At 42.1% G+C, this 14,452-nt stretch overlaps 1 protein-coding gene across 3 annotated transcripts in view; it reads left to right on the top strand.

The window, feature by feature from the left end:
- The window catches only part of slc24a2 (solute carrier family 24 member 2), a 299,828-nt gene that overhangs the window by 229,996 nt on the left and 55,380 nt on the right, over positions 1–14,452 (top strand). For all 3 annotated transcript variants that reach the window (XM_070856791.1, XM_070856790.1, XM_070856809.1), the window contains one exon: positions 8,242–8,340. In XM_070856791.1, the coding sequence (XP_070712892.1) occupies positions 8,242–8,340 (99 nt within the window). The remainder of the gene's footprint in view (positions 1–8,241; positions 8,341–14,452) is intronic.

The raw sequence follows: 14,452 nt of genomic DNA, 5'->3' as shown, positions 1-14,452 counted from the left end.
AAAACCATCTTGGATTTCTGAGAGCTTTTGAGCTGCAACCTGAAACTGGCAAGCATTTTTCACTCTGCAAAGTTTATGAAAAGAAAACAATTGAACTGAGCCTGTATTTACCCGCTGTATTTACCGAACAACAATTAGCTTTTGTAGTCTTAAAGGGACACCTCTCCAGCTTGGTAGAATATTGCATTGTCCATTATATGGTATAACACTCCGACCGTTATAAAACAAGAGATTGTCTAACTTACCATGAAAATTTGAGAATATCAAAAGTCATGCCACCAAAAGAATGGTAAAAATTAAACTAAAAATATCTCGTGTTTCATTTTGTCCATCTTTGCTTTCTTGTTTTCTCAAATCTATCCCAAGAAATCCATGATTACTGTTGTTAAGCATGTGAAGGGAGACCACTTGGCCTCTGGACTATATCTTATCTAATTTTTTTTAGGAAATCCATGACCTCCTTTCTCTTTTTAGAATTTTGAATAGCGTGTTAGACTGACTGAAATAAAACAAAAACACAGCCTAAGTTACTGTCATGCATATTACAGGTTGGACCAGGGGAGGTCACGCCTAGCCTAGGCTTACCCCTACCCGTCGACAGCACTCAGGCCGCTGTGTGTGTGTGTGTGTGTGTGTGTGTGTGTGTGGCACCCACGCACGCACTCACTGACTGACAGCCAATCGCCACACGCACACCGCAGCAGTAACCGAGCCCACTTTCAGAAACACCGTTTAAAGTTACAGACCCACGGCACAACCCGCGGCCAGCGCCTTGCACACTCTGATTGCACAGATAGCACATTGCAACAATCACTGAGATGGCACAGATAACTTCAGACTGCAAAACTCACATTGCATTTCAAACTCACAGGCTGTGAAACTCGGGCCTCGTTCTCTCCGTGTAAAATCTCCCAGCCACATTTATTAATTAACACGCTAGTATGGTCCTCTTTTTAATAAAACCTCCTCTCCCTCAGGCCCAACTAATGCTGAACCACGGATGTTTCCGGACCAGAGAGTCCTGTACCAGAGGTGTCCAACCTGTACCTTGTTATAGAAACTACACCCAAGGCTAGGGGCCCTGATCCAAGCTCATGACAAGATAATGGTAACAGTTGGATTTGTTAGCTTTAAAGCTCATTCTCATTTCCTTTCTCATCATATGAATTGGATCACGAAGTGTCTTCAGGAAAGTCGTTATTTCCCTTTTTCAGATACTGTATTCAGTACTGTGTTCAGTATTCAAGATTATGTGGCCTATTGCCTCTCCCTACAGATAAATCTCTCAGAATCTAATATGAGTATTCTTCTTTCACTTTAATAATTCTTATTTTTTTCTAACTGTCTGCAGATTCCTTACCATTCAACCCTTCCACATCAGCTCTAACTCAGACCTTGTCATCCTGCTGTCCATTTTCTTTCATTTATCACCTTTCACCTTTGACACCTAACTACCCTCTGGATGCCATGGAAACGATATCAAACATCCTCTTTCTCTGCCATTATGGGGAAAGCTCCTCCATTGTGCATCCTTGTATATCATCTGGATTGCCTCCTCCTGTGCTGTAACCATTCTATATCTGGGATGCACCATTTTACACCCTGTTTCTCAGTCACCACTCCTCCCTGAGCATTCTTTCTCTCATCCTGATTTTATCTGCCTTGCTACTTTTCCTCGCAAATAAGGTAAAGAATTATTTTGGAAAAATAAAAATAATAACCAGCAGTGCACTTCCATGTGTAAAGGTGGTAACTCGCTTAGCTGGAAATGTGAATTAGAAATGAGAAAACTCACTATGCATTGTTAGAGAGGACTGAGTGTGCTTGATCAGTATGTTATGATTTAGTCTTTCTATATTTTATATATGCAAGCACATCCCCTTAGGCAGAGATGTCTAATCCTTGGCATGTGGGTTGATTTGCCCCATTTCCCAATTTCAAATAGCCTGAGGTGCACCTCTTGATTTTTTTTTCTGCTCTGAAAAACCTGTCGGAAGAAATAACTTATCTGCTGGCAGTGAATGAAACTGACAAACACTGCTGCTGGTTCTCTGTCGGGGCACAACAGGCTCACAATTTGCACTCCCAGCAGCAGGACTCTGCTTTGTAGTTGGAACTTAGAGTTGTGGATTGCTACGGCAGATTCTGACGTGGGGACATCCATGTTGCAAGGAGTAGAAAGTGACTTTAGAGCATGACCCACTGAGAGCCATCCATCTCATTCCACCTTGGAAGCGCTTCTGCTTCTGCCAGCACAGTTGTTCAGAGGTTAGTGCTTGCATTCCCAATACCCTTCCAATGGGGAGGGGAGGGCTTCAGTACAGGCTTGGCCAGACCACCTTGAAGCCAGCTGGTGGTTCACAGAGGACTGTTGAGTTTGTATGCTCCAGCTTTTCTGCCTCTACCAGACATCTGTAGAAAGCCAGCAACTGGGAGATTCAGACCCTTCCCAACTTCTACATATGGCAATGCCTCCAGCATCCATTCCCACCGAGGCCTGACATGATGGCCACCAATGCTGCTGGCTGCTGAGGCACTGTCAGAGTTCTGATGCTGCCAGTTCCAACCCACCTAGAGGATGGAGTCAGAAGTGAAGGAGGAGGAATTGTGTTATGTCAAATGAAGGACAAGAGAAATCTAGGAAGGGATGAATTTCCCGGAGAGAGTAGGTTAGCGCATCTCTCCCCTGTGGTCATTGGGCTATGTGTGGTGGTGTTTACGTGTCAGTCATTGGCATTGGATCAAAAATGGGATCCAGATATAAGTGAATTTCTCCTGATTCACAGTCAACTAGTGCATTTTTTTAAAGACTGGGCTATTTCCCATAGCAGACCACTTTGTCAATGTGGTCAAGGTGCTGTCACTTTAGTAAGATGCACCATTTGACTATGGTTAAGAAAAAATCCAGGAGTTGAATAATCTTCAAGTCCTAAGGGACCACTACGGAAAGATCCAGAAGGCAGTATACAGGTTGTGGCTCGAATGAGAGCTTAATGATTTTTTTTTAGATTTCATTGAACACCTTTTGCCAGCTTTTACTGTTGGGTGAATCAAAATCAATCGATTTCAGATTTTTATTTAAATCTTTCAACAATTCACTACTCCCTTTTATTGGTGGCAGACTGATCCAGAAATTACCCATTGCAAAGTGTGAATAAATGACCTTTGTCAAGTTACTTTCAGCTTTTAGCTTCCTCCACTTTTCAAAACCTATGTTTTTCCACCAGATTTCAGTTGATATAGTATAGCAGCAATTGCAGTTCTCTCTTTAATTCTTTCAAGTGTTTTCTACAAACTTCTGTTAGTGATTTATTTTCGCCAGGTTTAGTTGTACAAGTGCTTCACAGGCAGTTAGCAATCTTTGTAGGCTGTCCAATATTTGGCTAAAAGTGACTAGCTAAATACAGATATGCGATATGAACAGTTGTTGGTATAGCCTCTAAACATACTGTTGGAAAATGTGTTTCAAAGTGATCAATGGTAGAAGTCTTGGTATTGATGTTCTAGAAGATATCTCCCATCTCAAAGCAGCAAGAAAAAGGAAGTAAATTGTCCTTTGTACTCACTCTGAATAAAGTCGCAGCAGATGCCAACACTCAGAGCATCAGTGAGAGGGGAACCAGAATAAACACTGCATTGCTACTGACTTGCAATGATAAATAATAATGTTTATAAAGTATTTGGAAGTGTTCCAAATACTTTATAAACATTATTATTTATCATATTCATGTCAGGTGAGTTAAGGTACCAGGTAACAAATTAATGGCAATTTGTCAAAAAACAATTAATCTCCCACAGCAATCTTCCACCATGCTGGTGATTATTTCATAGTTTGACCAAAGCAACCTATGTGCTTTAATTGTTACAATGTGATCTGAATAAGATAAGTGTTTCTAACTATTAATTATATTATTTGTTTTCTCCTGTATTTACATTTTGACTCCTTCTTGATGAACAGTAATTCTGACCAATCAGATATAAAATATATCCCCTCCTTTTGGAAAGCAAGTTGAACAAATGGTAGAAATGGGACTTCAGGCAGGGACACAAAAATGTGGTCAGGAAGCAAATCCGGTACCATTAATAGGTGAGGAATGAGGATAGGGGAGTGGTTAGGGACTCTAGCACAAATTGGGCTTCAGCCTATTATTTGTTATCAAAATAGAAATGTTATTTAATTTTTAAATGAGTAATGGGAAAGCTATTGCTCATTGGCAGCTGGCTTGTGACAACGTAATAATTGGTTGTGATATGTTTATGGGATTTTTTTTCATATCACACTTGTTATATGTAACAGAAAAATAAGAAAGTATATATTTTATGAACATGTATAAGAATGTAGAATTGGATGCATTGCCTACAAAAGCTAACATATGCAACTATACTCACGACTTCAATACTGAACAATATTCAGTGTTGCTAATACTGTAGTTAGAAATTTGTGGCAATTTGGGACAAGTCAATTTTTATAATATTTGTTCACCACTTGCCAAGCTTTTCCATAGATTCTTGCCAGTGAAATCAACAATTAAATCAGTGCACAGTGGCAAAGAGAGCAAAATGTGTTACTCACTGCAATATATAATTGCTTCCAGTGCTGCTGGTTTTAATTAGCAATTGGCAGAGAAATAGATGGTTGCAGCTAAATTGAACTGGGATATAATGACAAAAAGGATGGTACTGCATTGTGAATACCAATACTTGCTACTGGCCTATGGGAAAGAAATATTAGTTCATTTTCAAAGAATAGTGTTAGAAGAATAAAGAAAGCATAGTAGATAAACCAGGACAAAAGAAAATGTATTAAAGAGCAGAATAGCAAAGTCATGGAGAATGAAGTAGTTTTGAAATTCACTGATAGTTTCCCACAGCTAATTTCATTCTAATATTTAAACACTTAATGGCGTAAAAAAAATTTCAGGTGCATAACTGACAGCAACACTTCCAGCGCTGTCCATGCATGGTGCATGCTCCAACTAGTCTTAATGAATTTATCAAACCGGTCCTGAAATGGGTACAGGCCCCTTGTCAATATTGACATGAGCCCTGCACTCACTTCAGCTCATTTAAGTTTTTTTTAAAAAGGCCCCGATAAATTTATCAGAGGCTGAGACTTTCATGCGGATAAGGTGCGGGTCATCGCACTGCTACATTTGTCATCGCCACGTCATTTTACGATCAGGTGCAATGGTGTTGAATTTCTCCCCCAATGTGATCATGGTTAGTGCTACACAAACTGGAACAATTTAAAATGGGGAGTGATTTTAACCCTACCTGCTTGGCAGAAACCGACTGGCAGGCATTTAAAATAAGTCACCCAGGGTATTTTAACTGCCCACCAGCTGATTTCTACCACACAGGTAGGGTTAAAATCATTCCTTATGTTTAAATTGTTTCGGTTTGTGTTCCACAGGAATGTTAAGGGATATCCATTTGTGTTTCTTAATAAATAATGTGTTTTTATAGCACCTTTCACAACCTCAGGATGTTTCAAAGCACTTTTTAAAAAAAAAAACAGTAGAATTACATTTTGTAGGCAAGTGAATTCAAATCCCACCATGGGGGAATTTATTCTCTTAGGATAAGAGGTAGGCCATTTAGGACTGAGATGAGGAGAAACTTCTTCACTCAGAGAGTTGTTAACCTGTGGAATTCCCTACTGCAGAGAGTTGTTGAGGCCAGTTCATTGGATATATTCAAGAGGGAGTTCGATATGGCCCTTACGGTTAAGGGGATCAAGGAGTATGGAGAGAAAGCAGGAAAGGGATACTGAAGGAATGATCAGCCATGATCTTATTGAATGGTGGTGCAGGCTCGAAGGGCCGAATGGCCTACTCCTGCACCTATTTTCTATGTTTCTATGATATGAAGGCAAATGCATAGCGAGGTCACACATATAGCAATGAGAAATCAAAAGAAAAACTTGGAGTTATATAGCACCTTTCATGACCAGCGGACGTCGCAAAGTGCTTTACAGCCAATGAAGTATTTTTGGAGTGTAGTCACTGTTGTAATGTAGGAAACGCGGCAGCCAATTTGCACACAAGCAAGCTCCCTCAAACAACAATGTGATAATGACCAGATAATCTTTTTTTGTTATGTTGATTGAGGGATAAATATTGGCCAGGATACCGGGGATAACTCCCCTGCTCTTCAAAATAGTGCCACGGGATCTTTTACGTCCACTTGAGAAAGCAGACGGGGTTTAACCGCTCATCTGAAAGATGGTACCTCCGACAGTGCAGTACTCCCTCAGCACAGCACTGGAGTGTCGGCCTACATTTTTTTTGTGCTCAGGTCCCTTAATATTCCTGTGGGACACAAACCGAATCAATTTAAACATAAGGAATGATTTTAACCCTACCTGGAGAAACCGGCTGGTGAGCAGTTAAAATATCCTGGGTGACTTATTTTAAATGCCTGCCAGTCGGTTTCTGCCAAGCAGGTAGGGTTAAAATCACTCCCCATGTTTAAATTGTTCCAGTTTGTGTAGGAGTGGGACTTGAACCCACAACCTTCTGCCTCAGAAGCAAGTGTGCTACTCACTGAACCACAGTTGACACTTGAGGTATATGACCAGACAATCTGTTGTTGGTATTCCTTGAAGGATAAATGTTGGCCAAGACATTGGGCGAACTTCCATCTTTTCAAATAGTGCTACGGGGTCTTTTACATCCACTTAAGCAGGTAAATGACAGTTCAAAATAACATCCAAGTCCAAAAGATGGCACCTCCGACTCTGCAGCATTCCTTCAGTACTGCACTGAAGTATTAGCCTATACAATGCACGCAAGTCTTGGAATGGGGCTTGAACCCATGGCCTTCAGACTCAGAAGCTCAAACCTATGCAAGTCTTGTGAAAGTTGTCCATTGACCTCCGTAGCAGATCATTCTTTCCTCTGCCACATCAACAACCAAAATGGAAAAACTGAGGGCTCCTGCTGAGTCAGCTCAGTGTTTTAAGATTGTATAAACATATATTAAAAAATGCAACTCCAGAAAGCTGTTTCTCAAATATTACAGCTGTGAGAAATTTCCAAAATTTGAACCCATGAACTATCAAATTTTGGAGCTGTACTTTGAGTTGGGGGTTGGTCTGAGTGCAATATCACTGTAACCCGTTAACATTTTGTATAGTAAATATTGCAAGTTTAATGTTTAAAAATTCAATTAAGACTTTCTTTTTTTAACGATATCCTACCTTCTTGCTTTCCATTGGCCTATTCTAGGTAACAAATGTGAAAATAAGTAAAGTAGGAATTTCCATGTGATCAAATTTCAACTTTGCAAATGGATGTTGGAGTGATTTGTCGTTTCATCATTTATATCATCAAACCTATCATTTGTATGTGTAAATTCCACAATGATTAGCACATACTGAAAATTCTGCAAGTGATTTGAAAACTAGCACCTATGCTATGAAAAAGACATGTTCTTTTAATTTTTAACTAGCAGGAGCTGGTGGGTATGGACAGCACTCTTACTCAAGGGTTTGAGCCAGGGGCCTGGCAGATTTTAACTGGGCCTCATTTGAATGCTGTCGGTCAGCTGCTTGCACATTGCGGGTGGATAGTGACAGCTGGCCAGCAGGGGGTGGGTGACAAAGTTCATACTGTCTGGAGTCTACCCGCTGGCATCAGTAATGATACAAGTCCAGATTTGGAAAGGTGCTGTTGTAGCGAGGACCTCCTGGCTATGGGGGTTTGCGGGGCGGGGGGGGGGGGGGTGGGTGATTGTGGAGAGGAAAACCTGGCGCCGAGAACAGCAGAAGCCCCAAATTTCCTTGCGAGGCCCAGTGGAGCCCCACTGCTCCTCCTAGCTCTGCTGAGGAAATCTTTTTAAATTTGCCTCCGAGGGCCTCGCTGGCTTCACCTGGCGGGCGGGCCCCACTCACGAGCAGATTAAAATGGAATTGGGGTCCCATGTACGCACAGGACCCCGACTTGCATTTATTAATAAGGCTCCCGTCGGAGTCTGGCACCCATCACCAAAAATTGAGAATCGGCTGGAACGGAGAGGGAAATGGAGCCGCATCATGATACCCGCTCCTTCCTCCTTGCCTGTTGATCAGGGAGAGTTAAAAATGTCTCCTACGGTGTTCAACTAAAGTGTTACTGATCATTCAGTTGCACAAAATGTCAAGTGCTATTAGAAATGAATCAATTTGTGATTCCTTGCACTACGATGATTTTTCAGACTTAAGAGGGGAAAACCACATTATTTCCTTTCTTTTCTTTCCAGGTAAATTCCGTCACAGAGCATCAATTCTTCACAAACTGGCCAAAAACAAATGTCAAGTCGAAGATGGCGAGAAACCCAAAAGGACCACTAATCACACAGGTAAATCTCTTTCTCGTTTAAAAAAAAAATTAAGTAATGCACCACAATGAATACCCACATGCCCATATTCTTGGTGGTAGCGTGCGTGCACCCACACACAATTATTCTCGCAAGCCTTTTTGTTTTCAATACAAGTACTTCTGCAATTCTGTTCAAGTGTGTCTGACAAAAGCAAAGGCCTTTATAATGTTTTCCCTCATTCTACTTAAGCTGCTGTACCAAAGCAGAATGTGGAGATGTACTAACTGTTACTTTACATTTTAAAATCAGTTTGGTTCTGTACTTGAACAAGCAAATGCCCTTCAAAAGCACTTTAATCAGGCATCTGAAAAAACTGTGGTTTTTGCTGACTTTTATAGATTGGATTTAAAGGCAGAATTGTATGTTATACAGAATTGTATTCTCACTGAGGAACAGGAAAGTACCACTTCATCCATCAAGCCTGCTCGACCATTTTGTTATCCATGGCAGCCCTCTGTTTTTAATCTCAATTCTCTGCCATTTCTCCATAACCATTAATATCCTTACTTCCCAAGTATCCATCTATTTCCCCATTTTACACCTCAATTTATCTTGTATGTGTGTGTATATATATATATATATATATCCTTCTGGGGCAGCGTGTGCACAATTCTTTGTTTGAAACATAGAAACATAGAAAATAGGTGCAGAAGTAGGCCATTCGGTCCTTCGAGTCTGCACCCACTATTAAATAAGATCATGGCTGATCATTCCCTCAGTACCCCTTTCCTGCTTTCTCTCCATACCCCTTGATCCCCTTAGCCGTGAGGGCCATATCTAACTCCCTCTTGAATATATCCAATGAATTGGCATCAACAACTCTCTGCAGCAGGGAATTCCATAGGTTAACAACTCTCTGAGTGAAGAAGTTTCTCCTCATCTCAGTCCTAAATGGCCTACCCCTTATCCTAAGACTATGTCCCCTGGTTCTGGACTTCCCCAACATCGGGAACATTCATCCCGCATCTAACCTGTCCAGTCCCGTCAGAATCTTATACGTTTCTATGAGATCCCCTCTCATCCTTCTAAACTCCAGTGAATAAAGGCCCAGTTGATCCAGTCTCTCCTCATATGACAGTCCAGCCATCCCTGGAATCAGTCTGGTGAACCTTCACTGCACTCCCTCAATAGCAAGAACATCCTTCCTCAGATTGGGAGACCAAAACTGTACACAATATTCCAGGTAAGGCCTCACTAAGGCCCTGTACAACTGCAGTAAGACCTCACTGCTCCGATACTCAAATCCTCCAGCTATGAAGGCCAACATACCATTTGCCTTCTTCACCGCCTGCTGTACCTGCATGCCCACTTTCAGTGACTGATGAACCATGACACTGAGGTCTCGTTGCACCTCCCCTTTTCCTAATCTACCGCCATCCAGATAATATTCTGCCTTCGTGTTTTTGCCCCCAAAATGGATAACCTCACATTTATCCACATTATACTGCATCTGCCATGCATTTGCCCACTCACCTAATCTGTCCAAGTCACCTTGCAGCCTCTTAGCGTCCTCCTCACAGCTCACACTGCCACCCAGTTTAGTGTCATCCACAAACTTGGAGATATTACACTCAATTCCTCCTTCTAAATCGTTAATGTATATTGTAAAGAGCTGGTGTCCCAGCACTGAGCCCTGCGGCACTCCACTGGTCACTGCCTGCCATTCTGAAAAGGACCCATTTATCCCGACTCTCTGCTTCCTGTCTGCCAACCAGTTCTCTATCCACGTCAGTACATTACCCCCAATACCATGTGCTTTGATTTTGCACACCAACCTCTTGTGCGGGACCTTGCCAAAAGCCTTCTGAAAGTCCAAATACACCACATTCACTGGTTCTCCCTTGTCTACTCTGCTAGTTACACCCTCAAAAAATTCCAGAAGATTCGTCAAGCATGATTTCCCTTTCATAAATCCATGCTGACTTAGTCCGATTCTGTCATTTCATTCCAAATACGCTGCTATTTCATTTTTAATGATTGATTCCAACATTTTCCCCACTATTGATGTCCGGCTAACGGGTCTATAATTACCCGTTTTCTCTCTCCCTCCTTTTTTAAAAAGTGCTGTTACATTAGCTACCCTCCAGTCCATAGGGACTGATCCAGAGTCGATAGGCTGTTGGAAAACAATCACCAATGCATCCACTATTTCTAGGGCCACTTCCTTAAGTACTCTGGGTTGCAGACTATCAGGCCCCAGGGATTTATCGGCCTTCAATCCCATCAATTTCCTAACACAATTTCCCGCCTAATAACTATATCCTTCAGTTCCTCCTTCTCACTAGATCTACTGTCCCCTAGTACAATCGGAAGGTTATTTGTGTCTTCCTTCGTGAAGACAGAACCGAAGTATTTGTTCAATTGGTTTTATGAAAGGGAAATCATGTTGGACAAATTTGCTGGAGTTCTTTGAGGATGTAATGAACAGAGTGGATAAGGGAGAACCAGTGGATGTGGTGTATTTGGATTTCCAGAAGGCATTCGATAAGATGCCACATAAAAGGTTACTGCACAAGATAAAAGTTCACGGGGTTGGGGGTAATATATTAGCATGGCTAGAGGATTGGCTAACTAACAGAAAACAGAGAGTCAGGATAAATGGGTCATTTTCAGGTTGGCAAACGGTAACTAGTGGGGTGCCACTTGGATCGGTGCTGGGGCCTCAACTATTTACAATCTATATTAATGACTTGGATGAAGGGAATGAGTGTAATGTAGCCAAGTTTGCTAATGACTACAAAAAATCTGCAAAGCGATATAGACAGGGTAAATGAGAGGGCAAACATTTGGCAGATGGAGTATAATGTAGGAAAGTGTGAGGTTATCAATTTTGGTAGGAAGAATAAAAAAGCAAATTATTTAAATGGTGGGGGGGTGGGGGGGAATTACAAAATGCTGCAGTACAAAGGGACCTGGGGGTCCTTGTGCATGAAACACACAAGGTTAGTATGCAGGTACAGCAAGTAATCAGGAAAGTAAATGGAATGTTGGCCTTTTTTTGCAAAGGGGATGGAGTATAAATGCAGAGAAGTCCTGCTACAACTGTACAGGGTATTGGTGAGGCCACACCTAGAGTACTGTGTACAGTTTTGGTCTCCGTATTTAAGGAGTGATATACTTGCATTAGAGGCAGTTCAGAGAAGGTTCATTAAGTTGATTCCTCAGATGAAGGGGTTGTCTTATGAAGAAAGGTGGAGCAGGTTGGGCCTATACTTATTGGAGTTTAGAAGAATGAGAGATGATCTTATTGAAACATATTAGATACTGAGGGGGCTCAACAAGGTAGATGCAAATATGATGTTTCCCCTCGTGGGGGAATCTAGAACTAAGGGGCATAGTTTCAGAATAAGAAGTCGCCCATTTAAAACTGAGATGAGGAGGAATTTCTTCTGTTGTGAAGCTGTGGAATTCTCTGCCCCAGAGAGCTGTGGAGGCTGGGTCATTGAATATATTTAAGGTGGCGGTAGACAGATTTTTGACCAATAAGGGAGTGAAGGGTTATGGTGAATGGGCAGGGAAGTGGAGCTGAGCCCATGATCAGATCAGCCATGATCTTATTGAATGGCGGAGTAGGCTCGAGGGGCCAAATGGCCTACTCCTGCTCCTATTCCTTATCATCTTATGTTCATGGACAGTATAGAGGTTTCCTGCATCGCTGCATTTCATTTGGGTCCAAGGCCTATCACAGTAAACTGATGGTGGCTGAGGAACCTGTACCCAATATTCAAATGTCTGCGGCCAGAAAATCAATAGAGGACAGAGCTACATCTCTGTAGCGGGTGAATGACCCGCCACCTTCCCCAGAAATGGTTCCAATGATAGATATCTAGGGCACTATTTTGCTTTGTGAAATAGCTGCAGTATTGCAAGTTCATGTAATTATAAGTCTGCATTGGAATATATTCCGTGATTCTTCAACAAAAACTGCACTATCACGCAGTCAGACAAACAAAAGCGATAGCTCAACACTGAGGGAAGGAGAGCAGTGACGACATTACCTTATTAGCCAAGATTAAACCCGGCTCTCAACCAACATTCATAGAATCATACAGCACAGAAGCTGGCCATTCGGCTGTGAAAGACCTATCAAATTAGACCCATTCTCATTTGGTGTTTGACTGTAAAAGAAAATTACCTGAATAATCTGGCCAAGGACGGATACCACTGCACCACTCAATTGTGTCTAATGGCAGGTTGACCACAGAGCAATATTAAACTTTCCTATTGAGTTTGCGGAAAAGAGTTCCAAACTTCTACCACCCATGTGTAAGGTGAGGAAAGGGCCACCCTATTTTAGCTATGAGGAAAGAGTGGATAGGCTGGGGTTGTTTTCTTTGGAACAGAGGAGGCTGAGGGACGATCTTATTGAGGTGTATAAAATTATGAGCGGCCTAGATAGAGTGGACAGGACAAATGTATTTCCCTTAGCAGAGGGGTCAACAACCAGGGGGTATAGATTTAAAGTAATTGGTAGAAGGTTTAGAGGCGATTTGAGGAGGAATTTCTTCACCCAGGTGGTGGGGGTCTGGAACTCACTGCCAGAAAGGGGGTCGAGGCGGAAACCCTCACCACATTTTAAAAAGTACTTTGATGTGCACTAAAAGTGCCGTAACCTACAGGGCTAGGGACCAAGGGCTGGAAAGTGGGATTGGGCTGGATAGCTCTGTCGGCTGGCGCAGACACAATTGGCCGAAATGGCCTCCTTCCGTGTTGTAAATATTTGAGTCTATGAAACTGCCATATCCTTTCCCATAGTAAAGCGGCAGCCATGGGGCGGCACAGAATGGCTGCCGACTCGCCAGGCAAAAGCCGCCATTTTAAAAATTGTTCTACCTCTCAGTGTACATGAGCTGACCCCTTTCCGACTGGCAGGGACCCCCTCGCAAAATTGCCCTTTACCTGAAATTGGCTGGTGCCCCCGACACTCTGTGAAATGGCGGCACGGCCACCCTTAAAGGGGAGGGTGCATTACCGCGGCTGCCATGTTGTTTTTTTTGTCGGCCGACTGTCCTGTCGGGCTGACAATTATGCCCCCGGATTCGGCCGGGCCGCCAACAGACAGCCTAGCACTCCCTCTTGGGTGCCAGGCCAGGCTGAAACTCTCCCCGGTGGCCCAGTGCACCTAACTAAAATATCTGCAGAGTTCGCAGAGGCCCTCCCCTTTAACTGAAGGGGAGAGACATTGTGACGCATCAGCGGCGCTGATAACTGATTGGGGCAGCAGATCCATTGCGAGGTCACTTCCGCCGCACACTCGACCGGAACACCAGAAAAAAAGACGAAGTGCTGAATTTCTCCAGTATCTCTGTCCCACTGGAGTGGAGAAAAACTTTTTTTAAAGGGTAGTACCCCTTGCACTTTTAACTACATCAGCATATAGCTTAATGGTTATTATCAAGAGTCACTTGCTTGCTTCTAATAGCTCAGTGATTTAACAGCAACCATTGCTGGATTGTATGCAGAACATACTATCTTGTATTTTGTCTCAGTTTGGACAGGTGTTGGTCTGACATTGTGAGGTCTAAGATTTGGTATATAAAATTGAATTGACGTAATTGACTAAAGCACTCCAGGTTAATTACATCACCTCTTTTAATACAGACCTCTCAAGTAGTTAGGTTCACTCAATGTTACAAACCAAATTTACCCAACCACCGTTCAAAAAAAAATGGTAACATTAACAAATAATGCACACCATTATTAATGTACAAATCAGCCAGCATGTTCGGGGATTAAGAGATACACTGTGAGTTGCGAATCTCTAGAATTTGCTGATCAATTTATGTCGTTCCTCCATTTGCTCTGCACAAACTGCATCTCTCCCTTAGCCTCCCCGTTATTTTTAAAAACTTACTAGATTTGCATATTAACTTCCCATCAAACTTGCCATAGTTAGTTAAGTCTGGTAATTAATAGCATAAGCACCATTTCAACGATGTGATAATTATAATGGCCCAGAAAGTGAACAATTAAAAACGTGGAACCTTATTCCTTCCGGTAATAAATCATTGTTGGAGATTTTTTAAATGTAAAATTTTAAATTAATTTATTTCTTTTCCTTTTCTGTCTCTTTTCTCTCTCAATCCAATAT

The sequence above is a fragment of the Pristiophorus japonicus genome, chromosome 1 (assembly GCF_044704955.1).
Source record: "Pristiophorus japonicus isolate sPriJap1 chromosome 1, sPriJap1.hap1, whole genome shotgun sequence".
Classification (NCBI taxonomy): Eukaryota; Metazoa; Chordata; class Chondrichthyes; family Pristiophoridae; genus Pristiophorus; species Pristiophorus japonicus.
Note: the sequence above shows the minus strand (reverse complement) of the source record. Positions and strands in the feature narration are given on the sequence as shown.